The sequence below is a fragment of the Petaurus breviceps genome, unplaced genomic scaffold (genome assembly GCF_028583685.1).
Source record: "Petaurus breviceps papuanus isolate PSGF00001 unplaced genomic scaffold, PetGlider_PUasm1.0 90654, whole genome shotgun sequence".
NCBI classification, from domain to species: domain Eukaryota; kingdom Metazoa; phylum Chordata; class Mammalia; order Diprotodontia; family Petauridae; genus Petaurus; species Petaurus breviceps.
In genome coordinates, this window is record NW_027187301.1 from 4,168,366 (window position 1) to 4,193,307 (window position 24,942).

Genomic DNA, 24,942 nt, shown 5'->3' on the forward strand with positions numbered 1-24,942 from the left:
AAATGCTTTTCCATTCCATATCCGTAGAGTACAATTGCAGGTGAGACTGGATGATCAGAACAAATGAGGTCCATTTAATTTGATTAATAGTCAGTAAACACCTAAGAGCTCCTAGGCACTTCTCTAGGAACCTGGTACACAAGGATAAAAAACAGCAGCTTTCATTCCAAAGAAACTTACAAATCAGAAGCCAACACATGACTTTAAACCTTCCAACAAGTCTATTGGATAACCCCGAATCCAAGACTGGCCTTTGGACTCCAAAAGGGAAAACATAGCTGGCTTTAGTACCTGCTGGCCAAAGGCCAAATGGAAAGGAAATTAGCCAAAGAGAAAAAAACAAAAGAGAGAAACTGGCTGCCTTTCCTTTTATGACCTTTGCCTCAGAGTTTCAAATCAGGACAACCTATGGCCTGGAAAATTAACACACAACCTTTTTATGGTTCTAGAAAGCAATCATTTGGGATTGAGAACTATGCCATTTTCTATTCATCCTGATAGCCTTTTCCACCCAGATTTTAAATGAGAAGGTTTTCCTTAAGTGTCCAGGGACAAAATAACCTAGCAGGCTCGACACTGCCTATACATCGTAGTTCCTTTCATCTCTAGTGGGCAACCATGGCTTTCCTCCCTTTCCTTCCAGAACAGACAAGGAGTTCCTTACTCTCTGTGGCTACAGAGTAGCTCCCCGTGCTTCATGGAGAAGTACTATTTTTGTTCTTTTGGTAGGATATAATGTGGTAATTCTAAGAAAATTCATGCACAGCTGCCTTCATGTGTATTTAATAATAACAGCATCTGGTTTAGCATCAGAAAGTACCTTACAGATCATTTAGTCCAATCATTTCATTTTACAGACCAGAAAACTGAGTCCTCAGAGAGGGGGCAAGGTCTAAGTTCAACAGTGCCTACTTCAGTCACCTGCATGGCTACTGGAATGAACTGTCTTCATTTGCCCACTCTGCCAGAAGAGGTCTTCATTCTCTTGGCACAGACACCGCCCTAGCTCATCAATGGGTCTGAGGCCTGTCAGTTACCCTCAACCTGGTTTAGCCCATCTGCCAATACTGTTTACACTACAGGGTGTGGCTTCATTACACACTACAGCTTCTTGGAGTCACAGGTGAGAATCGGGTGAAAGGTGGACACCAAAGGTGAATGAGCTGCCCAGAAAAGGGCCAAGCAGCCCTCAGACCAGAGGTACTATGCCTCAAGAGAGGGGAAATGATCTATCCAAGGTCACACAAGTTGTAATTAGCAGAACTGAATTCAAACTCAGGTCCTCTGACTCTAAATAATAAAAGCTAACACATATATCTTGTCCCACTTGAGATCTATACTGAAGCACTAGACTAAGTGGGTTCCAATTCTGCCCCAGTCATTAAGTCAGTCAAGAAATATTTATTGACTGCCTGTGTGACTCTAGGCAAGTGACTTACCCTCCGTGAGCCTTGGTTTCCTCATCTGTAAAATGGGGATAATAAAAGTACCCACCTCCCAGGGTTGTTAGATAACACATATGAAACACTTTGTAAACCCTAAAGTGCAACTTATGTGCTAACTATGATTATTGCCTTTTTACAAATGAGAAAATTAAGGCTTAAAGATTATATGATTTGCCTATGGTCATACCCAGCTATTGTATCCCAAGGGTAGTATTTTAATGTAGTTCTTCCTGCCTCTAAAACCTACATTTTATCTCTTTCTAATCTACCATGTTTTTACTCAATACACTCAAAGCTATTTTTTTTAAAGCATTGAGATTCTGACTCAAATAGAAGAATGTCAGTGTTTTTATTGCTTGATAAGATCATGAGTCTTAAAGTCTACACATGACTCCCCACAGGAAGTCATAGTACGATTCCCAGCCTATATATAGTGCAACATCTCATCTGGGAAGAGGCATTTTCTTCCATTTCCACCTAGACAATGACCCTTGCCAAGAAGAGTCTGAAAGACCAAAGCTACTTATTAGCTAAAGGAACCGAGCAAGTCACTAAATTTCTCTTACCCTCAATTTCCTCATGTGTAAAATGGGTAAAAACCCGGTTGCAGGGTTATTGTGAGAATAAAATGTGAAAATATTTATATAAAGTGCTTTATAAATATTATAGCACTCTATAAATGTTAATAGCTATTCATATTATTATAAATAGGACAGTTAGGTGGTACCGTTGACAGGCACCAGCCATGGAGTCCAAAAGGACCTAAATTCAAATCCAGCCTCAGACTCTTACTAGCTATGTGACCCTGAGTGAGTTACTTCACCCTGTTTGCCTCAGTTTCCTCATCTGTAAAATGAGCTGAGAAACAAAAGGCAAACCACTCCATTATCTTTGACAAGAAAACCTGAAATGAGGTCACAAAGTCAGACATGACTGAAACAATTTAACAACAACATTATTATTAATACTTGCCCCTGAATTTCCTTCTCCACCCAACAGACTTGGTCAAAAATACGGCCAACCAGGGCAAGACTGCTAAATTAACTTATATTGGTTCCCAGGCTAAGGTCAGGAAGCTTGAGAAGAGCGATTTAACCATTCATTTCTTAATCTCAGTTCTAATCGGAGGGAGTAGAAATACCAATTCATTTCCTCAAGACAGACACCAGAGATTCTTGTTCTAAACATGACACTGAAGTTAGATGCAGAATGCTGCCAGCCTTGCCTCTTGAAGCTCTCCCTTAAAAATAAGATGCTTTCCCAGAAAAGCAAGAAGATTTCATAATACAGACGTCCCACCCCCAAATGGCATTTCTTGGATCAGAAGAAAAGTAGTGAATTGCTTGCCTCTTAAATAATGCTGAAAATGTTGGATTTTAGGAGTGTTATAATTTTTTTTAATAATTAGTTCTAGAGAATTTTTAACTAAAGCAGTTGGCACAAAAAGCAGTTTGTAAAAGTTATCCATTGTTAGGGGCAACCAAAGTCCTGACCAACACTCAGCACCTACAGAGAAGGGCCACTGTACTAGAATTTCAGTTTACATCTATGCCAGAATCCATCTAACTTTAGACGTATGTCAGATTAGGAAATTTTTTTTTTTAAATAATAGGAAATTGCTTCATGCAGCTTGGGGAGAGGGAATGGAAATAATCTTTTAATTCTCCTGATTTTGACATAAAGACATAATTATGTGAATATAATTTCTTCCTGCCTCCACTGGGTAGAGAGAAAAAACATGTGGTGTCATCAAATAGAAATAAATAGCAGAGAAAGAGACCAGAAGAATAAACTCTAGCTGGTCCTTTAATTAGGGGCAGCAACACAGCACAGTGGATAGAACATTGGGCTTGGAATCAGGAAAGCTCAACTTCATGAGTTCAAATACTACCTCAGACACTTACTAGCTGTGTGACCCTGGGCAAGTCACTTTAACCCTGTTTGCCTCAATTTCCTCATCTGTAAAATGAAGTGGAGAAGGAAATGGCAAAACACTTTGATATCTTTGCCAAGAAAACTCCAAATGGGATCATGACTGAAAAATGACTGAACAGCCATAGTCTCAGAAGATGAACAATTTATCCAAAAGTAAGGCAGTGAAAGCAATCAGCAGGTGTAATAAGATGAGAAGACTTTTGTACCACGTTGATCTAAAGTTCAAGAGGTATAGGATAGCCCTGAAGAAATCTGACTCTAGGGAGCGGCTAGGTGGCACAGAGAATAGAGCACCAGCCCTGGAGTCAGGAGGACCTGGGTTCAAGTCCAGCCTCAGACACAACACACACACACACACACACACACACACACACACACACAAACTAGCTGTGTGACCTTGGGCAAGTCGATTAACCCCAAATGCCCTCCGAAATAAAAAAAAATCTGACTCTAAGACAAGGACCAGCATTATTTAGAAGGAAACTTGCTAGCTAGGCTTGGAGATAATACCAGGATTAGTTCAACTATGGGTTTGAAAACAACTAAGCAATATTGAAAAGGATAGCGAATTATATCTTAAATTTTGTTTCTCTAAAAGCTTACTCTTTAAATATACTCTATAAATCTAATTTGAGAATTTTTTTAAATTTCATCTATTTTTAGAAAAATTTGTCCTTTTGGTTAAAAAGTAGAATAAGCGGGAAAGCACAACCGAGTTTCTCCATTATTCACTAATGCCTATAGATCAGATGACATGATCACAATAACTATGTTGTCACAAAGTGTCAGCATATCTTCACTGGAAAGCCACATTTTGATGGGTGGGTTAACCATACTCATGACATCTTAATAAACAAACCTAAAAATACAAAACATCAACATGACCATCCCATACCATAATCTAAGAAATGACACACAATGATTGGAAAGGTCCTTCTATGTTTCTTCTGTAAAGAAATTGCTGTGTAAGAAAAGAATATGCCTAGGATATATTCTGTTCTTCAGAGTTTAGAAAATAATTTAGGGGTAGTAAGGAAAGTGTTTTGAGCTCTCCCAGCTTCCTCACTATGCAAATCACTTAGTAACTAATCCCTTACATAAGAACTAACTTTCCAACACTGCTTCTAGATTCATCAAAAGATTTTATTTTCTATCAAGATTCCACTTCAGTCTTAGTCTTTGTCACAAGTTCTTCTGACCCAAAAACAGAAAACTAGATTTGGATTCTGGAAGCACAGCTTCCAATTTCAATCCAGTTCACAAAGAGTAAAATTTCCCTAATCTTCAGTTTCTGTGAAAGTAAGATGGATATATAAAACAACTTACCACATATATCCATATGCTATCACATGGCTAGCCCATAAGGTGACCTCAAATTTCTGAGACATACAGAATTACTGGAAGAAACCTTTCTAATTCTTTTATTTTTTCCCACATGGAAACTGAGGCCAAGGGGTTAAGGAACATTGGAAAATCAATCAGGAAGTCTACTGTGTGCCAAGCATAGCGTTAGGTGCTAAAGATATAAAGACAAAATTGAAACAACCCCTGCCTCAAGGAGTTTACATTCTAACATGGGAGATAAGTATACCTACCTACGCACAGTATATCCAACAAAGATAAAGAAGGCAGGTAGAAGACAGAAGCAGCAGACAGGAGCAGTCAGACAGGCAGAAGAACCAAGATCTTGTAGGTGCCTTACAGATTCCTATATGTGTACGGTTTTGTTTTGTTTTGTTTTTTTTGCTTTTTGGAGGAGGGAAGGCTGGGCAATCGGGGTTAAGTGACTTGCCCAAGGTCACACAGCTAGTAAGGGTGTCAAGTGTCTGAGGCTGGATTTGAACACAGGTCCTCCTGACTCCAGGGCTAGTGCTCTATTCACTGCTCCACCTAGCCACCCCAAGATGCCTATATACGTACATTTTGCCTCCACAGAATATAAACTCCTTGAGGACTGAGACTGGTTCCCCTTTGTATCCCCCAACCCCCTCAGCGTAGTGCCATACTATGTACTTAGTAAATCCTTACTAAAGGCTTGGTTGATTGACCGGAATTCAGTAGACTTGAGTTCTAGGCCTGGCTCTCCCACTCACTTGCTTGGTAAATCATTTCTGAACCTCAGATTTTGGTTCTGTGAATTGAAAAGGTTGGACCTGATGATCTCTAAGATCCTGTAGCACCAATGCAATATTTACAGCGCCCTCGATCATGATAAAGACCGTGACTATAAGTATCACATGATGTTCAATTGCATAATATACCAAACTCTCCAGGTAGAGGACAGAGGAAGCATTTATTTAGACACCAGAAAACCAAATCCCAAAACCAGTAAGCCAATTCCATCATAGTACCAAAGATATTCAGAAGCCATAATAACACTGAGAGCCACAGTACCCTTCAGCTTTCCCACAAACCAATACAAGATCAATATTTACTCACAAACCTCTCTATCTCCTTGCCTCAACCTCCTCTCTCTTCCACCATATCACTAGCTCTGATCAGCTTCCTGTGGTCTCTGCTTCCCTTCAGCGAACTCCTCCCATCATAGGCTCCATGTGATTATATGCAGCCTACTAGGGGGCAGAGTTTACTTTCAAAGTGGGGGAGGTCTTCAAACTCCCCTAGGTCTGCTAAGGGGCAGGGAAGATCTTCAGATTCCCATTCCTATTACAACTCCCTCCCACTAAAGATTTCTGTGAATCTGACTTTAGAATTCATAGGATGCATGGCTAGATGGCGTTTGGAAGATCTTGCCCTCAAACTTCATTTTATAGGTGAGGAAGCTGGGGATTAGGGAATTGAAGTGATTTATCCAAGTTTAAAAGCTGTTAAACAGCAGAGCTGGAATCTAACTTAGGACCTTGGAGTCCAGATTCAATCAATCCCTGTACCACTGTACCCCCGACCAGGTTAACTAGGGCCCAATGGTGGGTTCTTCTAAAGGTTTTATTGATATCTTCTGTTTCTTACTTTATCATAGAAATCCAGCATCTCTTCACTTTCTACCCCACGTCCCCAGAGAAGCATCTCATTTAATAGTACTTTCTTTTCTCTTTTTTTTTGGGGGGGAGGCAAGTTAAGTGACTTACCTAGGGTCACATAGCTGATTTGTTGAGGCCTGATGCAAACTCAGGTCCTCCTAACTCCAGGGCCAGTGTTCTATCCACTATACCATGCAGCCCCTTAATAGTAGTTTTTAAGATGAAAAAGAGAGGAAAAAATCAGTACAACCAATCAATACCCTGAAAAAAATCCAAAAACATGAAATGTGCAACATTGATGATTTTCTTAAGGATCCCATTGATAATCAGAAATCCTGTTTAATCTTTCTGCCTCAGTTTCCTCAACTGTAAAAAGGGAATAGTAATAGCATCCACTTCCCAAGGTTGTTGGGATGAGAAAAATGTGATAATATTTGTAAAGCTCTTCACGTAGTGCATGACACCTACACATGGTGTGGGCACTTAGTAAATGTTTGTTTCACCCTTACCTCCCATATAGCCACAGTTCTATTGTAATTAGAAGTAACCACATCTCCCCACTGATATTTCTCATGTCTGATCCCAGAAAATTAAGTCTAGGGGTAAAAATTTGAATTTATCTATAGATGAAAAGTCTTTCTTTGTGATCCTTTGGGAAAAGCTACCCTTCCTCAGTACCAAGAGTTCTCCAAACAAAGAATCTCTAATCGTAGGATTGTATTTGTTTTTATTTGATAGCTATCAATAGTTTTCCTCTTTAATTTTAAAATTGTTTCATTGATATCTGGTTTTTTATCACTTTCATTTCCCAATATATCTCTCTCCACTCCTGCCACCCAGAGAACCACAAACCACAAAGAACAAAAAAGAAAAAAAAGTAGTTCAGTAAAATTAACCAGCTCCTGTCCAACAAGTACAGCAATGGCTAGCCTTCATATATGGTGGCTACTTTGTGCCAGAAACTGTGCTAAGTGCTTTACAATTATTATCTCATTTGATCCTTACAACAACCCTGAGAAGTAAGTGCTGTTATTATCCCCATTTTACAGTTCAGAAAACTGTGGCAGGCAGAGGTTAAGTAACTTGTCTAAGATCACACAGGAAGTTTCTAAGAGGGGATTTGAACTCACTAAGCTCTATCCATTATGCTACCTGACTGCCTATTTGCTCCCTATCTCTGTAGAGGGAGGTAAATGTTTAACAACTAACCCTCTGAATAGAATACCTTTTTTTTTCTTTTTGGAGGGGGGAAAGTAGGACAATTGGGGGGTAAGTGACTTGCCCAAGGTCACACGGCTACTAAGTGTTAAGTATCTGAGGTCAAATTTGAACTCAGGTCCTCCTGACTCCAGGGCTTGGAGCTCTATTCACTGCACCACCTACCTGTCCCAACAGAATACTTTTTAAAGTTTAATTTGCATTATTAACATTTTCTGTACCACCTCCTGACGTTTACACAATCAGCAAAATAATAAATCAAGCCCTGATTTGTATTTTGAGATATCCCAGATGTAAATGTTCTCATTGAAAAATAACGATCAGCCCTTGGTATGAGCTGGCTCTAGCACACCCCCAGAGCAAGGTACATTCTCATACTTCTTCTTCAGGGCTGATCTTGGTCATTATAATTTCACAGCATCAGGGGCGGCGACTAAGTGCTGCAGTGAGTAAGAGCGCCGCCCCGGAGTCGGGAGGACCTGGGATCGGTTCCGGCCTCAGATACTCAACACCCACACAAAATAACTGGCCATGTAACCTTGGGCAAGTTACTTAGCCCCAACTGTAATTTCACAGCATTTGGTTTTAATGTTTTTGTGTTTTCCATTTACATTGTTATAGTTCCTTTCTGTGTATTATTTTCTTGTCTCTACCTACTTCGCTTCGCATCTGCTTATAAGTTTTTCTATGCATCCCTTGTATCTCCACTACATAGTAGGCACTTAATTCATACTTGTCAATTGATTAGCTGACTCTGTATTCTTCATATTTGTTGTTTCTTATGGGACATTAATATTTCGTTATTCACGTATCACGATTTGTTTAGCCACTCTCCTGTCAATGGGATATCTACATTGTTTCCAATTCTTTGTTATTTAAAAAAAAGTATAGTTATAAATATTTCAGTGTGTGTTTTCCTCTTTAATTAAGGGGAGATCCAGGGGAAAAAGGGGACTTTGAGAAATATACTTCTTAAAACAATATTGCTGTTACTGCATACAATGTTCTCTTGGCTCTGTTCATTTCACTCTTCACCATTTTGTGCACGTCTTTCCATGTTTTCTAAGATCACTGAACTCATCGTTTCTTATAGCACAGGAGTATTCCATCACAACCATACAGGACAACTTGTTCAAGCCATTCCTCACTTGATGGGCATCCCTGCAGTTTCCAGTGCTTTGCCACCACAAAGAGAGCTGCTATAAACATCCCATTCACATTCAAAGTTACAATGACTATTTGTGAATTTCCCTTCATCTTATTTTTACTTTTTTTTCTCCACTGTTCATTTTACTATATTCCTGTTACCTTATCTTCTCACACTCTCCCATTCCCCATCCCACCCACCCCTCCAAGAGTCCCCTCCACTCAATACATACAGATTTGGTTTTGATAGGAAAGTATACCATTTTAGACTTGTAGTGGTAAGAATTCTGTGCAGAAGTCCAGATGTTGGGGGTTTTGAAATGGGGAAAACCTGAAAGTGCTCCCAAAGCCAGAAGGCTACAAGAAGGCTATAATCTTCACAGGTGCAGCTGCTAAGTGAGCTCCCTTCATCTTGGTTTTCTGATCTGCTCCTGAGGCTGGGATTACCTTAAAAGGATACAGGGGAGGGGTGCAGGCTGAGCATTGGTAGCAAACTGCCCAAAGGCTGTAGCGACACAGGAGCTGAGAAGGTAGGAGGAAAGATGAGGACAAGTCTGGACAAAATGTGAGGTGAGCAAATGAAGAAACAAGAAGAGAGAGGTAGGTCATAGAACCCACCCTGAAAACGAAGACGGGGGAGCACTCGCTCTCAACAAATACCTGCGGATGGATTGAATATATTAAGTTATTGTAAGGGGGCTGACTTGCTGAGACAAGAAGGCCCTAATGAGGATGATTCTTAGCAAGGAGTACAAAGATATATATGTCATAGGAGCTTGACTTTTTGGACCACTGGTGAGTGGCGTTTACATAAAACAAAGAGCGTTATCTTGGGAACCTCCCTGGTAGAAATAACTTCAGGGTGGTTGGTTTAAAATTTTTTAAAAATCTGTTAAGGTTGCTTCTGAATTCAAGGTTTATTAATAGCAAATCCCACACTTCCATGGTTCTCTGAAGTGTGGGGCTTCTTCTTCAAGGCAGTGATCATACTGTCTTCTAGACAGCTGGGACTAACCACAGCAGAGCACTGGACTTTGGACATTCTAGCTCTGCTATTTTCAGAGCTCCTCATAATTGTTCTCTTTTCTCCCTTTATCTTCTGTTTCCCCTCCCAACTCTGCTGACTCCTTCCTTGCTGCCTTGCTAACATACTTTGATCACTCTCATTTTTTACTAGACCTTACCATCCCCTCAAGCTATTGTCCCCTAATTCAGCCAGAGTCCTAGAAAATGAGGGGCTTATACTAGATTTTTGAGGCATCTAGGTGGCATTGTGGATATAATGCTGGGTCTGGAGTCAGGAAGACCCTGGGCAAGTCACTTAACTTTGTTTACCTCAGTTTCCTCATCTGTAAAATGAGTTGGAGGACATGGCAAACCACTTCACTATCTCTGCCAAGAAATGGGGTCACGAAGAGTTGCACACAACTGAAAACAACTGAACAACAACTGGATTTCCTACAATGTCTACCAGGGGTGGGGAACCTGCAGCCTCAAGGCCACATGTGACACTCTAGATCCTCAGGTTCAGCCATTTGACTGAATCTGAAGTTCACAGAACAAATCCCCTTAATAAAAGCATTTGTATGTATGTGTATACACATACATATTACATGTGCACATGTATGTACATACATGTCTATATATGTGTGTATATAGTAAACTCTGTGCCTTCACTTTCTTTTCTCTCCTCTCCTTTCACTTTCCTCAGCCTTTTGCAACTTGGCTTTCAACCTCATCATTCAATCAAAACTGTTCTCTCCATAGTTACCATTGATGTCTGTTGATCTTTTCCTATCTTCAACCTTCTGGACCTCTCTAAAGTATTTAACTTTAAATAAAGTGGACCACCTTTACCTCTGGGTTTTTATGATACTTTACTCTTTTTTACAGGTAACCTTGGATGGAAAACCACTAGCAGCTGAGGAGGGTGGGAGAGGAGAGAAGAAAGGGGAGAACAAGGAACTGCCCCATGCAAAAGGTGAATCTTGGGCTGGGTCTTGCAGAAAGGAAACTGGAAATTCTAAGACTGGCTATGTTCCCAACTCAACCGAGTTTAGATGCCAGTCTAGTGGAATCTAGTGTGTCCCACTGTAAAGAAAGCTGATGACACTGAGGATTTTAATACTGACAGACAACAAAGAAATTGCTGGACTGGGTCCAGTAAGTGGTCCATTCAGAATTCTGTTCCTAATGAATGAACAAACTGTGGTATGTGGATATGGTACAGGAAATATTACAGCACTCTAAGAAATGATGAAAGAATCTTGGGTAGTATGAACTAACACTAAATAAAGTAAGAAGAATCAAGGGAATAATCTGCATAAGAGGATGGCGACATTGCAAAGAAAAACAACTTTGAAAGAATGAAGAAATCTGATGAATGTAATGACCAACCAGTCCTCCTTTACACTTGAGCATTTCTTCTCAAGAAAAAAATGTTACCTACCTCCTTACAGAGTGGGGAGGATGATGTTGCAAACATACATTTTTTGACATAACTACTATTTGATTAGTTTTGCTTGCTTATGCTTATTTATTACAAAGGTTTTTCTTTTCCCTTTCTTTCAGTATTTAATGGAGGGAGTCTGTAGAAGGGAGAGCCAGCAACCATAAAAAAGAAGGCCATTAGAACACTGACCCTACAGTCAGAAGGTCTTGAGTTCAAATCCTATGTGATCGCACTAACTATGTGATCCTGGGCAAATCACTTAACTCTGATCGCCTCAAAAGAAAAAAAGGGGGGGGGGGCAGGCCATTGAAAGGTTTTTTTTTTCTTTAATGAACAGAAGAAAAAGAAAGATGTTCAGAAGGAAGCACAGACAAGCAGGACACTTTTGAAAGCAATATGTAGAATTTATTATATATATTTTTAAGCAAGTGGTATGAAGTAGAGATTCATAGAGAATTCTTTTTTACACGTTTTGTTGTGTGCATGGAATGCAAGTTTTAGGGGTATTGTAAGTTCATAATTTTTTAAAAAAATAATTTTCTCAGAGGCAGATTATGGGAAGTCATGGTTTTTCTCTGACTCAGACAATATATGCCTAAAAATGGTCATGGATATACATTCCTATTTTCCCTTACTAATAACAACTCACTTTTCCATAGAACTTTATGATTTACAAAATGCTTCCTTCACAACAACTTGTAGGTGGACACAAGACACTTCATCTCTAAAACCCTCCTAGTGGGTGTGCCCTGGCCCACTATCCCCGAGTAAGGGGTCTGCTCCTTAGGGGGCGAGGGGTATTCTGAGGAGTCTGGGAAAGTTGTTTGTCTTCCCTAATGTCACTGGCTAAAGCTCCCACCAACCTGTGTTCCCCAAACGTTAGCCACCAGCTCCAATTAATCACTTAACATAAATTACTTTTTACAAAGGGCCATTTACTTTGAAGGCATAACGAGAAAAAAATGTACAAATATTTCTCACTCACTGTTACTGGCACACTCTCCCCTATTCCACCTTAGTCTCTAGGGACTGAGTGGGCTCCAACTTATTAACTCAGGTCCTAGAGAGCACTGGTCCCATCAACAATCCATTCAGAATACTCCCTTCTTAAACAGCCCTAATCACTGAATGGGGTGTTGTCTTAATCAAAGTGGGAACTCAGAAAGACCTTAGCTTAAAAAGGCCAAGGTCTCCTACTGCATCCTGGGTCATCTCTCGTCATCCTGATCCTATATCTTGCCATTGGACCCAAATGAGTCGAGAGGAAAGAATTAGACTGCTGATTTTGCACAGCCCTCCCTTTCTTAAATTCAATTCACTTGCAAGTCACGGCATCACCTTCCTAATGTCATGGTCCGCTTTAAGAACAAAGGACAAGCCACACACAATCCTTAGGCTCAACTACCTGTGCCATATGATTGTAATGGAATATTGCTATGACATGATGAGGCAAGAAACAATTTCAAACAATCCTGGAGAGTATGAATTAACACAGTAAAGTGAGAATTATCAGGAAAACAATTTAAACAAAGGGCAGTCACATTGTTACATGTAAAGAAAAACAGTTCTGGATAACTAGTTATGTCTCTACACTCAATGAAGGAAAAATGGAGATATTTTAGAATTATGCAGCTGGGAGACTCATTGGCTAGAACCTGGATTTGGAATGAGGAACACCTGAGAACGAATCCTACTTCACACTTATCAGCCGCTGGCCCCCTTTCAGCCCCAACTCAACCTCATCTAGAAAACAAGGGCATTGGAGCTGAAGACCTTTAAGTTGCTTTTTAGCTTTAAACCTCTAATCCTACAACTTGCTACTGTCTGTGTGACTTCAAGCAAATCATTTAACCCTTTCCAGCCTTGTTATTCAGTTGTTTTTTCAGTCCTGTCCAACTCTTTGTGACCCCATTTGGGGCTTTCTTGGCAAAGATACTAAAATGGTTTTGCCGTTTCTTCTCCAACTCATTTTACAGATGAGGAAACTGAGGCAAACAGAGTTATGGGACTTGCCCATGGTCACACAGATACTAGGTGTCTGAGGCCAGATTTGAACTCGGGAAGATGAGTCCAAGCCCAGCATTCTATGCACGGTGCCACCCAGGTGTCCATTTTTTAACCTCAGATGCCTTCTATTACAAAAGAAGAGATGATCTCTAAGGTCTCCTGCAAGGTCAAATTCTATGAACCTCATTATGTAAAATCAGCTAAGAACTCAAGAGATGGCCCGACATTTACATTTTTGTCACTGTTACTCAGGGTCCATGGATGAACAGCCACAGCAGGGGTGGGAAAGGGGCTGTGGCCAGCATTGGGTTACCACATAGAGGTGCTGGGGCAGGCTGACGATCCCTAGCTTGAGATGAATTGTCAACCCTAGCACTTGGGATTGCCACCTCCAAGGAGTATTCTCCTGCCCTTGTCTACCTCCTCCCCACTTCAGGACATTCTGATTTCAGATTCATTTCCTGACTTGATGCCCTGACAGCTGAGCAACAGACTTCAGTTCAGCTGTCTGTTAACAGCTTGGATCTAGGATTGCACCACTCCATTCTTTCTCCCTAACTTAACTATCTCTGTTCTTGAGGAGCTCAAATCTCTACCCATTAGAAACTGGAGACCTCAACATTATTGTTTTTATTTAAAAAGTACTTTCTAAATTGTTTTCTAGAACTATCTCTGGATTTTTAGGTTTTTTAATGTAAATTTTAGTTTAAAATTATGTAATTCATCAAGGCCTTCCAAAACTTTCTGTCTTCCATTAAAAGTTTGGGGAAAGATCTTCTGGTTCCTTCTATGGTTCCCTCTAAGACAATCTTAACCTTTGTTTTTTTTATTTTCTTTTTAAAGAAGCCTTTCTCAAAGGCTGCTGACAGTGCAGTTGGTTAGTCTGGTTCCCAGATTTTCTGACTGGCAAGTGTTCAGTTTCTTCAGTAAGTACTTTTGGTAAACCTTGGGGAAACCAAAAGAAATACTTCTTAAAAAACATAACTGAGAGTGAATCCAGTACATCTGTGAACATCTAACAGAGTCATTCATGGAGACAAGTCCCTTCATCTATAGTGGAGAAATTGCCCTGACAAGTGTTCCTGTCTAAATGAGCTCACTTATACAAACAGACTAACAAGAAAAGATAAAAAGATCAAGGAAATATTTTTTTAAAAACGGAATAAAGCAGAAGTTCATCAGGGAACACTGACAAGAAGGACATTTTGTTATTTTCATATTAAACTTAATATGCATTTTTAAAAAGTGTACACACTAGAAACAGCATATCATATGCAATCTTTTTTCTGTTCTTTGCATATTAAAATGTTCATGTTCCATGTTAAAATCTTTCACTGGCCACCAGCTGTTTGTTCTACTTGGGTTCAACTCCATCATCATCTTCATCATGACAGTTCCAAGAAATATTCATCCCCAGAAAACTCATCATCATCAGTGTCCTCAGCTGCTTCTGCCCCTTTGATTAGAGAACTGGAGGGTCAAAAGACCAACCATCTCTTCATTTGCCACCAGCTGCTCTGCTTGGTTTCAAATTCACCTTCATCTTTATCATGCCCCTGGCCAGGGTATCCCCTTTTGTGTATTGTCTTCCCCCATTAGATTGTAAGCAGCTTGAAGGCAGATGTTTTCTTTTTCTTATTTATCTCCCCCAGCACTTGACACAGTGCCTGGCACCACATAGTAAGCACTTAATAATGTTCATTGTATCATATCTTTTTTTTTTTACTATTTATTAATTCAAAGAAGTCATCATTCTGCTAACATGCAGATACCTTAGTTATGACTGTGTTCCCTTATTTTTCCAAAAGATGCTTTCCAGCTTCCTTGAGTGCTATTTAGTTCTAATATTTATTATTAATAATGTTTATAATTAATATTTGTATCATGATTTAAGATTTAGAAACCACTTTACATATTATTTGAGACTCATAATGAGCCTATGAGGTAGCTACTGATGGTTATTGTTACTTCCATTTTATAGAGAGGGAAACTGAGGCACAGGGAGACTGAGAAGCTTACTGTGCTCACATAGCTAATATCAAGAGGTAGGATTTGAACGTAGGTCTTCTTAACTCCAAAATCAGCATGGTATCTATTATCCCATCCTCCCTCTCTTCTGAATTTGTAAAGTTGATCGATAAGTCCGTGTTTTGAAAATATGGACTTTTGTTTTGAAAAGTTTTGTTTTGTGGCAGCTTAGTGGTTAGGATGCTGTACTTGGAACTAGGAAGACCTGAATTCAAATCCAGCTTTTGACAGTGGCTACATAAGCCTGGGCAACTCAACTACTCTGAGCTTTAATTTCCTCATCTGCAAAACAGAAATGATAATATCTGAAATACTTGCCTCATGTGGCTATTATTAGGATAAAAAGAGTCATGTGCTTTGCAAATCTCAGAGTACTGTGCAAGTGTGCATGATTATTAGTTGTTCTCTTATTTAAAGCATTTAGCACAGTGCCTGACACAAAGTAAGCTCTATATAAATTAGTTATCATCTATATTTCCTATTATCATTATTATTGTTACTATTATTATCGTTGTTGTTGTTGTTGCTATTATTTTTATTATTTCCAAAGAGAGGTCATATAAAGTAAAAAGAGGACAAGGTCTGAATTTCAAAAACCTAAGCTTGAGGACTGGCATTTCAGAGCTGAGTGAATGCTCAAGTCAATTAACTTTCAAGTTCCTCAATTTCACACACTGGTAAAGGGAAATAACAGGATAATTTCCCACCCAACAACAATCAATCAATCAGCAAGTTTGTGAAGTTCCTGATCTGTCCAAGGCCCTGGGATACAAAGTTAAAATGAAAAAACAGACCCTGGGGGTGGCTAGGTGGCACAGTGAATAGAGCACCAGCCCTGGAGTCAGGAGGACCTGGATTCAAGTGCGGCCTCAAACACTTAACACACACCTTGGGCAAGTCACTTAACCCCAATTGCCCTCCAAAAAACAAAATAACAAAAAACAGACCCTGCCCTCATGGGGCTTATGTCCTACTGGGGAAAACAACCCAAAAAAGTAAAGTATATTGGGATTATTTTTGTCTTATTTTGAAAGAGGACCAGTGACATTGACTTGTATGTGAGTTGGATTTAAGCAAGGCAGAGTTACACAGTGTTGTTGGTCTCACTCTCTTCCGGAGTCATTGAAGTCCAATGGCAAGCCAAAAGTCAGACTGACTGGAGATGGCCCCGATGCAGAGGATGGTCTTGGTATCTTTGATGTCTGACCAAGTTCTGGGTACTCCACAGTGCCTGCTTCATGCCTTCATGGGCTTTGGAATAAATTGTTCTCATCTGCCCATTCTGCCCAGGGAAGTCTTCACATGCCTGCAGTGGACATCTCCCTACCAATGGGTTTGAGGCCCCTTGGTTCCCCTCAACCTGGTTAGCACATCTACCTAGAAGGTTTTACTGGGTGTGCACATGCTACAGCTCCAGGTCCTCATTCACCTTTGGTGTCCATCTGTCTCTCAACTCTCACTCTCAACCCTCCCCATATATATAATAACTTGGTGTGGAAGGAGCATAAGGGGAGACTCCCACGGGAGTTAGCACCTGAGTGCCTTCCTTAAAGAAAGTGAGGAATTCTGGGAGGAAGAAAATTTCAGGTATATGGGACCACCTACACCAGGTCACAGAGGCAGGAGATGAAGGACCAAGTTTGAGCAACAGCAAGTAATCCATTTTGAATGCAACATAGGAAGCATACAGGAAGGAAAGTAATATGGGATAAGCCTGGAAAGGTACATTACAGCCATATTGTCAAGGACTTTAAATTCCAAACTGGGGAGTTTATGTGTTATCCTTGAGGTAAGTTTCTTAAGCAGGGGAGTTATGTGGTCAGACTTGAGTTTTGGAAGACTGTTTTGGCAATTGTGTGGAGAATGGATTGGAGAGGGGAGAGACTGGAAACTGAAAGTCCAATTGCAAGGCTATTATGGTGGTACATGAGAGAGAAGGTCCTCACCTGTTGGTCATGTGGATGAAAAGGAATGGACATGTGTAAGAAATATTGTGGGGATGGAATCAAACTTTGGCAACTGTTTGGATATGGGGATTGAGGGAGGAGGATGAATCAAGGCTGATAATACCTGGCACATAACAGGCCCTGGAGTTCTGAGGTTGCAGACTCAGGTGACTAGAATGACAGTGATGCCCTCAACCGAAACAGAGGAGGCTGGAGGAAAAGTGGCTTTAAGCAGGAGAGTGGATCTGTTTTAGACAGGAGGCTGAGATACAAGATATCCAGTCAGAACTGACTTTTGACTCAGCAATGCCAGGTTATGAACAACTCCAAAAGATTCATGATAGAAAAGGCTGTCTACATCCAGAGAAAGAATTATGGAGTCTGCGATGGCTAGATGGCGCAGTGAATAGAGCACTGGCCCTGGAGTCAGGAGGACCTGAGTTCAAATCCAGCCTCAGACACTTAACACAAAACTAGCCATTTGACCTTGGGCAAGTCACTTAACCCCAATTGTCCTCCAAAAAAAAAAAAAAAGAAGAATTATGGAGTCTGAATGCAGAGTGAAGCAAATTACTTGTTCTCTCTCTTTTGTGCTTTGTTTTGTTTTGTTCCTCCTTTCTCATTGTTTACTCCATTGGTTATAATCCTTCTTTACAACTTGACTAATGTTTAGTGTGAAGGTATTTGTAGAACCTATATGGGATTGCATGCCACCATGGGAGGAGGAGTAGAGGGGGGGGGAGAAAATTTGAAACTCAAAAGCTTGTGGAACTGAATGTTGTAAACTAAAAGTAAATAAAAAATAATTTTTTAAAAATAAAAAGAGGGAAAAAAAGATATCTAGTCACAAGTCTAGAGCTCATGTGTGAAAGTAGAGTCAAATATGTGTGTATGTGTATACACACACACATACAGATATAGAGAAATGTATGTATGTATGTATATGCATGGGGAAATCTTCTGAACGTATTTCAGTCATTTCAATCATGTTTGATTCTTTGTGACCCTATTTGGGGTTTCCTTGGCAAAGATAGTGAAGTGATTTGCCATTTCCTTCTCCAGCTCATTTTACAGATGAAGCAAACAGGGTTAAGTGTCTTGCCCAGGGTCACACAGGTAAGAGTCTGAGGCTAGATCTGAACTCAGGTCTTCCTGACTTCAGGCCCAGGGCTCTACCCATGGTGCCACCTAGTTGCCCTTTCATCTCAATACAGAGGATAACTAAACTCATGAGAGCTTCACTAAGAAGACAGGGTACAAACAGAGAAAAAGACCCAGGTCAGAACCTTGGGAGGAATCCACTGTTAGGGGACAGGACATGGATGAAGAATAGGCAGAGTGGACGAAGACCTGTCAGACAGGTAGGAGAAGCAAACAAGAGAAGTGTCAGGCAAGCCAGAGAAAAGAGAATACAGGAGGAGAAATTGATTGGTGATGTCAAATGCTGCAGAGAGCAAACGGATCAAGTCTAAAAATAGGCTACTAGATTTAGCAATTAAGAGATCATTGGTAATGCTTCAGAAAGCAGTTTCATTTGAATGGCGAGGGCTGAAGCCAGGCTTCAAGGGATTGAAGAGTGTGGGAGAAGAAATGGAGACAGCTTCTGGGGGGTGACTTTTTTTAGGAGTTTGGCTGTGTGGTGAACTGGGCCTGACTCATGCTACTCCCCTAGTAGTTCAAGTCCAATATTGGAACAAAATGAGACTCATGGGTCATTCAACTGCTATCAAAAGGAGGTTTACACAGCCATAGCTTAGAAAAGATAGTCAAAGATACAGCATCCAACTCAGGTTGGTAGTCTGCCGGGTGGGGTGGGGTGACTCAGAAGGCCTTGAGACATCTATTAATTCTGAAGGGTGGAGACTCCACATGGGCAGGCCTTTTTTGTCTTGCAGTGACCAGAAAGCCACAGCCAGAGGTCACCAGAAGCTATGCAAACAGCTAGACCCAATCAAGACTTGGGAACACCTTCCTTGGCTTTTAGGAAAAGAATTAGCCTAACCTATTAGAACGGAGGGAAAGGAACCATGTAGGACCTCCCACAGGCTACAAAAGGGCAAAGAGATGTTCTTGAGAAGGAATAGCAAGGTCATGTGTTGGGGGAGCACTGGAATGATCCAGGGGGGGCAGTAGAAACCTCAGGTGCAATTAGGGGATGTTGAATAAAAATAAGGACATGGTAGAAGCATAAGGAAAGAAGAAAAGATAAAAAAAAGTTTTGAAAAACCATTTGTATATGTTTCATCTGTTGTGTAACAGAGTTAAAGTCATAGTGATTACATTATTTTAATAAACACACAAAACGCAAGTTATAACCTCTCAATGGTCAAGTCCACCGATAGGTCTTAACAAACAAGTGTTGGCAGGTGAGCATGTCATGCATTGTCAGGAAAACCAGCATGTATTGGCAGGAATTCATGCGTGTTTACAATACAATGCTGTTGGTTACATGATGCATGGGATACATGGGGCATGGGCAAAAGTGGAGGTAGAAACGTAATCCTAGGTCTTTCAGGCAAGAATAACTCCCTTGACCCCAACATAAACTTCTAGAACAGCAATGCTCAATTTCTCACACCACATGCTATTCCATCATACGTCACCTGCTCCTCTAAAGACTTGTCCAAACACTGATATTTATCATCTCTGTGACCCCAGTTGAGTCATTTAAACTCGCTGAGTCCCAGTTTCCTCATCTGACCTCCTGGTTTCCCTCAAAGCTCAGATAAAGCCCTACCCTCTGGGGAAGGGAAAGGAATAAATAAAGATTTATATAGCACCTACTATGTTCTAGCAGTGGGTTAACTTACAAATATTATCTCACTTTATCCTCACAGAAAACCTTTGAGGTAGGAGCTATTATTTTCCCCATTATACAGTGGACGTAACTAAGACAAACAGAGGTTAAGTGACTCACCTAGGGACACACAGCTATTTGAATTCAGGTCTTTCTGACTTCAGACCCAGTATTCTATGCATTGCACCATCAAGTGTCTCCAATAAGCCTTTCCTGATCCCCCATAATCCTAGTGTCTGCCTTCTGTTGATTATTTCCAATACATCCAGTATGTATCTAGGTTGTCTCCCCAATTAGACTGGGTGCTCCATGAGGACAAAGACCGTTGCCACTTTTTCTTTGTCTCTCCAGTGTTTGGCACAGTATCTGGAACATAGTAGGCACTTTGATAAAGCTTGCTTACTTGGGGAGTCAAGATGGCGGCATAGAAGCAGGACCTCCCCGCAGCTCTGGCTTCCACCTTCCCCTCGCAGCTCCAGCTTCCATCTTCCCCAATCCATGTAAAAGGGGACTCTAAACAAACTTTGGAGCTGCAGAACCCACAAAATGACACAGAGAAGCTAATATCCCGCTGAGGACAGCCCAGCAGGAATCGGCCAGCGCAGCCCTCTGGGAGCCGAGCCCAGCCCCACACCGAGGTTTTAGCCCCAGTGTGGGTCTGACCAGCCGCTGTCCAGAGGGACTCCAAATCAGCAGCAGCTGTGTCCATTTCTAGATTTATCAATACATAGATGCGAAGGACAAAGTGAGAGGTCAGTGCAGTCTGGACTTTGGGATCCAGTAAGTGGGAGTGCATGGCTTTTCCCTCAGGGCGAGGAGCCACTGAGACGCCAGCACAGCCAGCCAGTGCCACGTGGCACCTTCAGCTCCTGGCCTGCAGAGTGTAGGGGGACCAAGCAACAGTCTGAGGGGTAATTGCTCTTGCTTTAACCTGCTTGGATCTGGATTGCAGTCTAGGGTGGAAGTCCTGTAGTGTGTGTCCAGCTTGTCAGAGCGTGTGGAGACCTCAAAGAGGGCACCCATCTAATACCTCTGGCAGCTGAGAAAACCCCAGCATTTGGGATGAAAGCTCCCCTGTCTGGTGGCAGAGTCCTACTGTGGCGAAAAGCCCAGGGGTCAAGTGACTGAGGGGCGACATGACCAGGCAAAGGAAACAAAGCAGACAGAAGATTCCAACATTAGACTCGTATTTTGGGGACAAAAAGGAGCAAAGCATGGAACAGGAGGAAGACAGTGAAGTCAGAACTCCTGCACCAAAAGCTTCTAAGGAAAATACGAACTGGTTACAGGCCATAGAGGACCTTCAGAAGCAGATAAGAGAAATCGAGGAAAAATTGGGGAGAGAAATGAAAACAATGCAAGAAAATTATGAAATGAGAGTCAACAATCTGACTGAGGAAAATAACAGCTTAAAAAATAGACTAACTCAAATGGAAAAAGAGGCTCAAAAAGGCAGTAAGGAGAAGAATGCCTTAAAAAGCCAAATTTGCCAGATGGAAAAAGAATCTCAAAAGCTGAATGAGGAGAATCACTGCTTCAGAATTAGATTGGAGCAAATGGAAGCTAATGACTTTATGAGCTATTAAACAGATCCAAACAAATGAAAGAATAGAAGGCAATGTGAAATATCTCATGGGAAAAACCACTGACCTGGAAGATCCAGGAGAGATGATTTAAAAATTATTGGACTACCTGAAAGCCACAAAGTAAGAACCTAGAAATCATCCTCCAGGAAGTTCTCAAAGAAAACTGCCCTGATGTTTTAGAACCAGAGGGCAAAATAGAGGTTGAAAGAATCTACCGATCACCTGCTGAAAAAGATCCCAAAAAGAAAACTCCTAGGAATATTATAGCCAGGTTCCAGAATTCCCAGATTAAGGAGAGAATATTACAAGCAGCCAGGAAGAAACAATTTGAATATTGTGGAAACACAATCAGGATAACCCAGGATCCGGCAGCTTCTACACTGAAGGATCGAAGGGCTTGGAATATGATATTCTGGAGGGCAAAGGAGCCGGGATTAAAACCAAGAGTCACCTACCCAGCAAAACTGAGTATTATGTTTCAGGGGAAAATATGGTCATTCAGTGGAAGAGAGGACTTTCAAGCATTCTTGATGAAAAAAACAGAGTTGAATAGAAAATTTGACATTCAGATACAAGAAGCAAGGGAAGCATGAGAAGGTAAACAGGGAAAAGAAATCATAAGGAACTTATCAAAGTTGAACTATTAACATTCCTACATGGAAAAACAATAATTGTAACTTATGAAATTTTTCTCAGTAGTTGAAGGGAATAGAAATATACATATATGTCTATATATGAGGGTATATGGGCATATGAATACATATGTGAATGTGTGTATATATGTTTACAGGTATACATAGAGGTCACAAGACCAATTGAAGAGGAAGGGATGATACTTAAAAGGTGAAATTAAGGGGTGAGAGAGGAATGTAATGGGAGGAGATGGGGAGAGACAGAATGGGGTAAACTATCTCATATAGAAGAGGCAAGGGAAAATGATTACAATGGAGGGGAAAAATAGGAAGGCAAAAGGAAATGGGCCAACCTTATTCTCATTGAATTTGGCTTGGGGAAGGAATGAAATACACACTAAATAGGGTATCTCACCCTACAGGAGAGTAGGGGGAAGGGGATGAGAGGGGGGATGATGGAAGGGAGGGCAGGCTGGGGGGGAGGGAAGTTGGGAGCACCCACTTTTGAAAAGGGACAGGATCAAAGTAGAGAATAGAACAAGTGGGAGGTGGGATAGGAGGGAGGGAAATATAGTCAGTCTTTTACAATATATCTACTATGTTATTGTTTTGCATTAGCCATGCATGTCCAACCTATACTGAACTGCATATCTTCCCAGTAAGGGTGGGAGACAAGGGAGGAAGGGAATGAATCTGGAATTCAAAGTTTATATATATATATATATATATATATATATATATATATATATATATATACTATTATTAATATTATTAGAATATTATGCTAGGCTCCACAGGATTTTATCAAATTAGAATAAGAGGATCCTATCCAGCACAATCCAACAAAGATGAATCAAGTGCCTACTATGTGCAAGGAACAGAAAGACAATGAAAAACTGTCCCTGATTTCAAAGAGCAGGCATTCCATTGAGGGGAATGGCAAATAAAAAAAAAAATATGTCTCCAGACTCAAGTGTTGAAATGCCAGTGCCTGGGCACGAGAACGTGCCCCCTTCAGAATGTTGCTAACTCAGAATGGAATGTGCTGACTCAAATAATTACAATCTTTGTTTTCCATAGAGGTATCATTTTCCCCTAAAATGAAAGCCATTTCATTAACTTGGAAGTGAGAACACCAATATCCTCCCATATAAAAATTAGGAAAAATCTGTCTGCTACCATCACTCCCTGACTCCCTGCCCACACCACCAATCAACTAATTCCTTCATGTTCTTCTGGTCCAGAGCAACTCACCAGGCCGAAGATTCATGGCAATCTTCTGGGGTGTCATCTGAATGACATCTGCGGGAGAAGGGCTAGAGCCCTTGGTACTTAGAGGAAGGTTCTTCAAGACAGTGATGCTACTACCTGGGCTCTCAATTTCCCCTTCGCAACCATTTTGGAGGAGATTTGCCCTCAGATCACACCGGGAGGTGACTGACCTCAGGTTGCCAAAATCCTAAGAAGAAAGGAGAGATAAAGATAAGAAACCGGACCATTCTTATACCTGTCACCTTTTTTTTTCTTCTAGACCTTGATACTTGCTAGCTGGGTAACCCTGGGTAAGTCATTTAACCACTCTGGGCTTTGGTTTCCTCTTCTGCAAAATATGAATAATGATTCTTACACTCCCTACCTAATGAAGATGTTGGGTTCCAAATAGTAGTAATACTAGTGTTTATGTAGCACTTTGAGGTTTTCATAGGATTTTTAAAATATTTAATTTGATCCACAGAGCAACCCCAAAAGGTAGGTACTATTATTAGCCCCATTTTTACAAGTGAGGAAACTGAGACAGGCAGCAGTGAAGTGACTGGCCCAGGGTCACACAGCTAGTAAGTGTCTGCGGTGTGGCCCTACCCATTGTACTATACACATAACACACATACTTACTGGATAATCAGACTATGTATCCAGGAGAAACAAAACTGATTATGCCTAAGAAGAATTTAAACAGGTTTTCCTAGGCTGAGCAATTCTGATGTGAAGTCCTCAGAGCCCCTCAGAGCATTTTGGCTAAACTAGACTTCTCTACAAGGAAGCGTCTATGATATGTCAGAAGGAGGATTCAGGTTTGTGCCTGGAGACAGAACTATAGGATCAGAGACTCTCAGGGACTTCCAAAGTCACCTGGTCCAGACTGAACAGGAATCCTCTACAGCAGAGATATTAACTATTCAATCCAATCCAAGCAATATCATTAAGTGCCTATTATATGCAAAGCATTGTGCTAAGTGATGGGGATATAATTAATAAAGAGATAGTCCTCCCCCTCCAGGAACTCACAGTATAGTGGAGGGAGACAACACACAAAAGGAGTTAACAAAGTGAGTAGGGGGAAGTCAGGGGATAGCTGGAGAATGGAGGCCTCATTCCATGGAGTTGAAACCAGGCATAGCAGGGGACATGGCCCCACAAAATCCAGCACAGCAGAATCAGATTAAAATGCAATTGGGAAATGTTTTACAAAATAAATAAAAATGCAATCCAACATAGATAATAGTATGTGTGGTTTTCTAAGTCAATATGCAGCCAGAAGGGGTCCATTTTTTTTAATTTTTGCTTTTTTTGGAGGGGCAATTGGGATTAAGTGACTTGCCCAAGGTCACACAGCTAGTAAGTGTTAAGGGTCTGATACTGGATTTGAATCAGGTCCTCCTGACTCCAGGGCTGGTGCTGTATTAACTGCACCACCTGGCCGCCCTGGGGGTTCATTTCTATTGGAGTTTGATACCAATCATTCTACAGCAGTACATCCTCAATATGGAA

At 40.9% G+C, this 24,942-nt stretch overlaps 1 protein-coding gene across 1 annotated transcript in view; it reads right to left on the reverse strand.

Moving 5' to 3' along the window:
• ITGB5 (integrin subunit beta 5) overlaps positions 1-24,942 on the reverse strand; it is a 205,288-nt gene that overhangs the window by 138,785 nt on the left and 41,561 nt on the right. Inside the window, exon 3 of the mRNA XM_069064969.1 lies at positions 23,428-23,632. Within this exon, the coding sequence (XP_068921070.1) occupies positions 23,428-23,632 (205 nt within the window). The remainder of the gene's footprint in view (positions 1-23,427; positions 23,633-24,942) is intronic.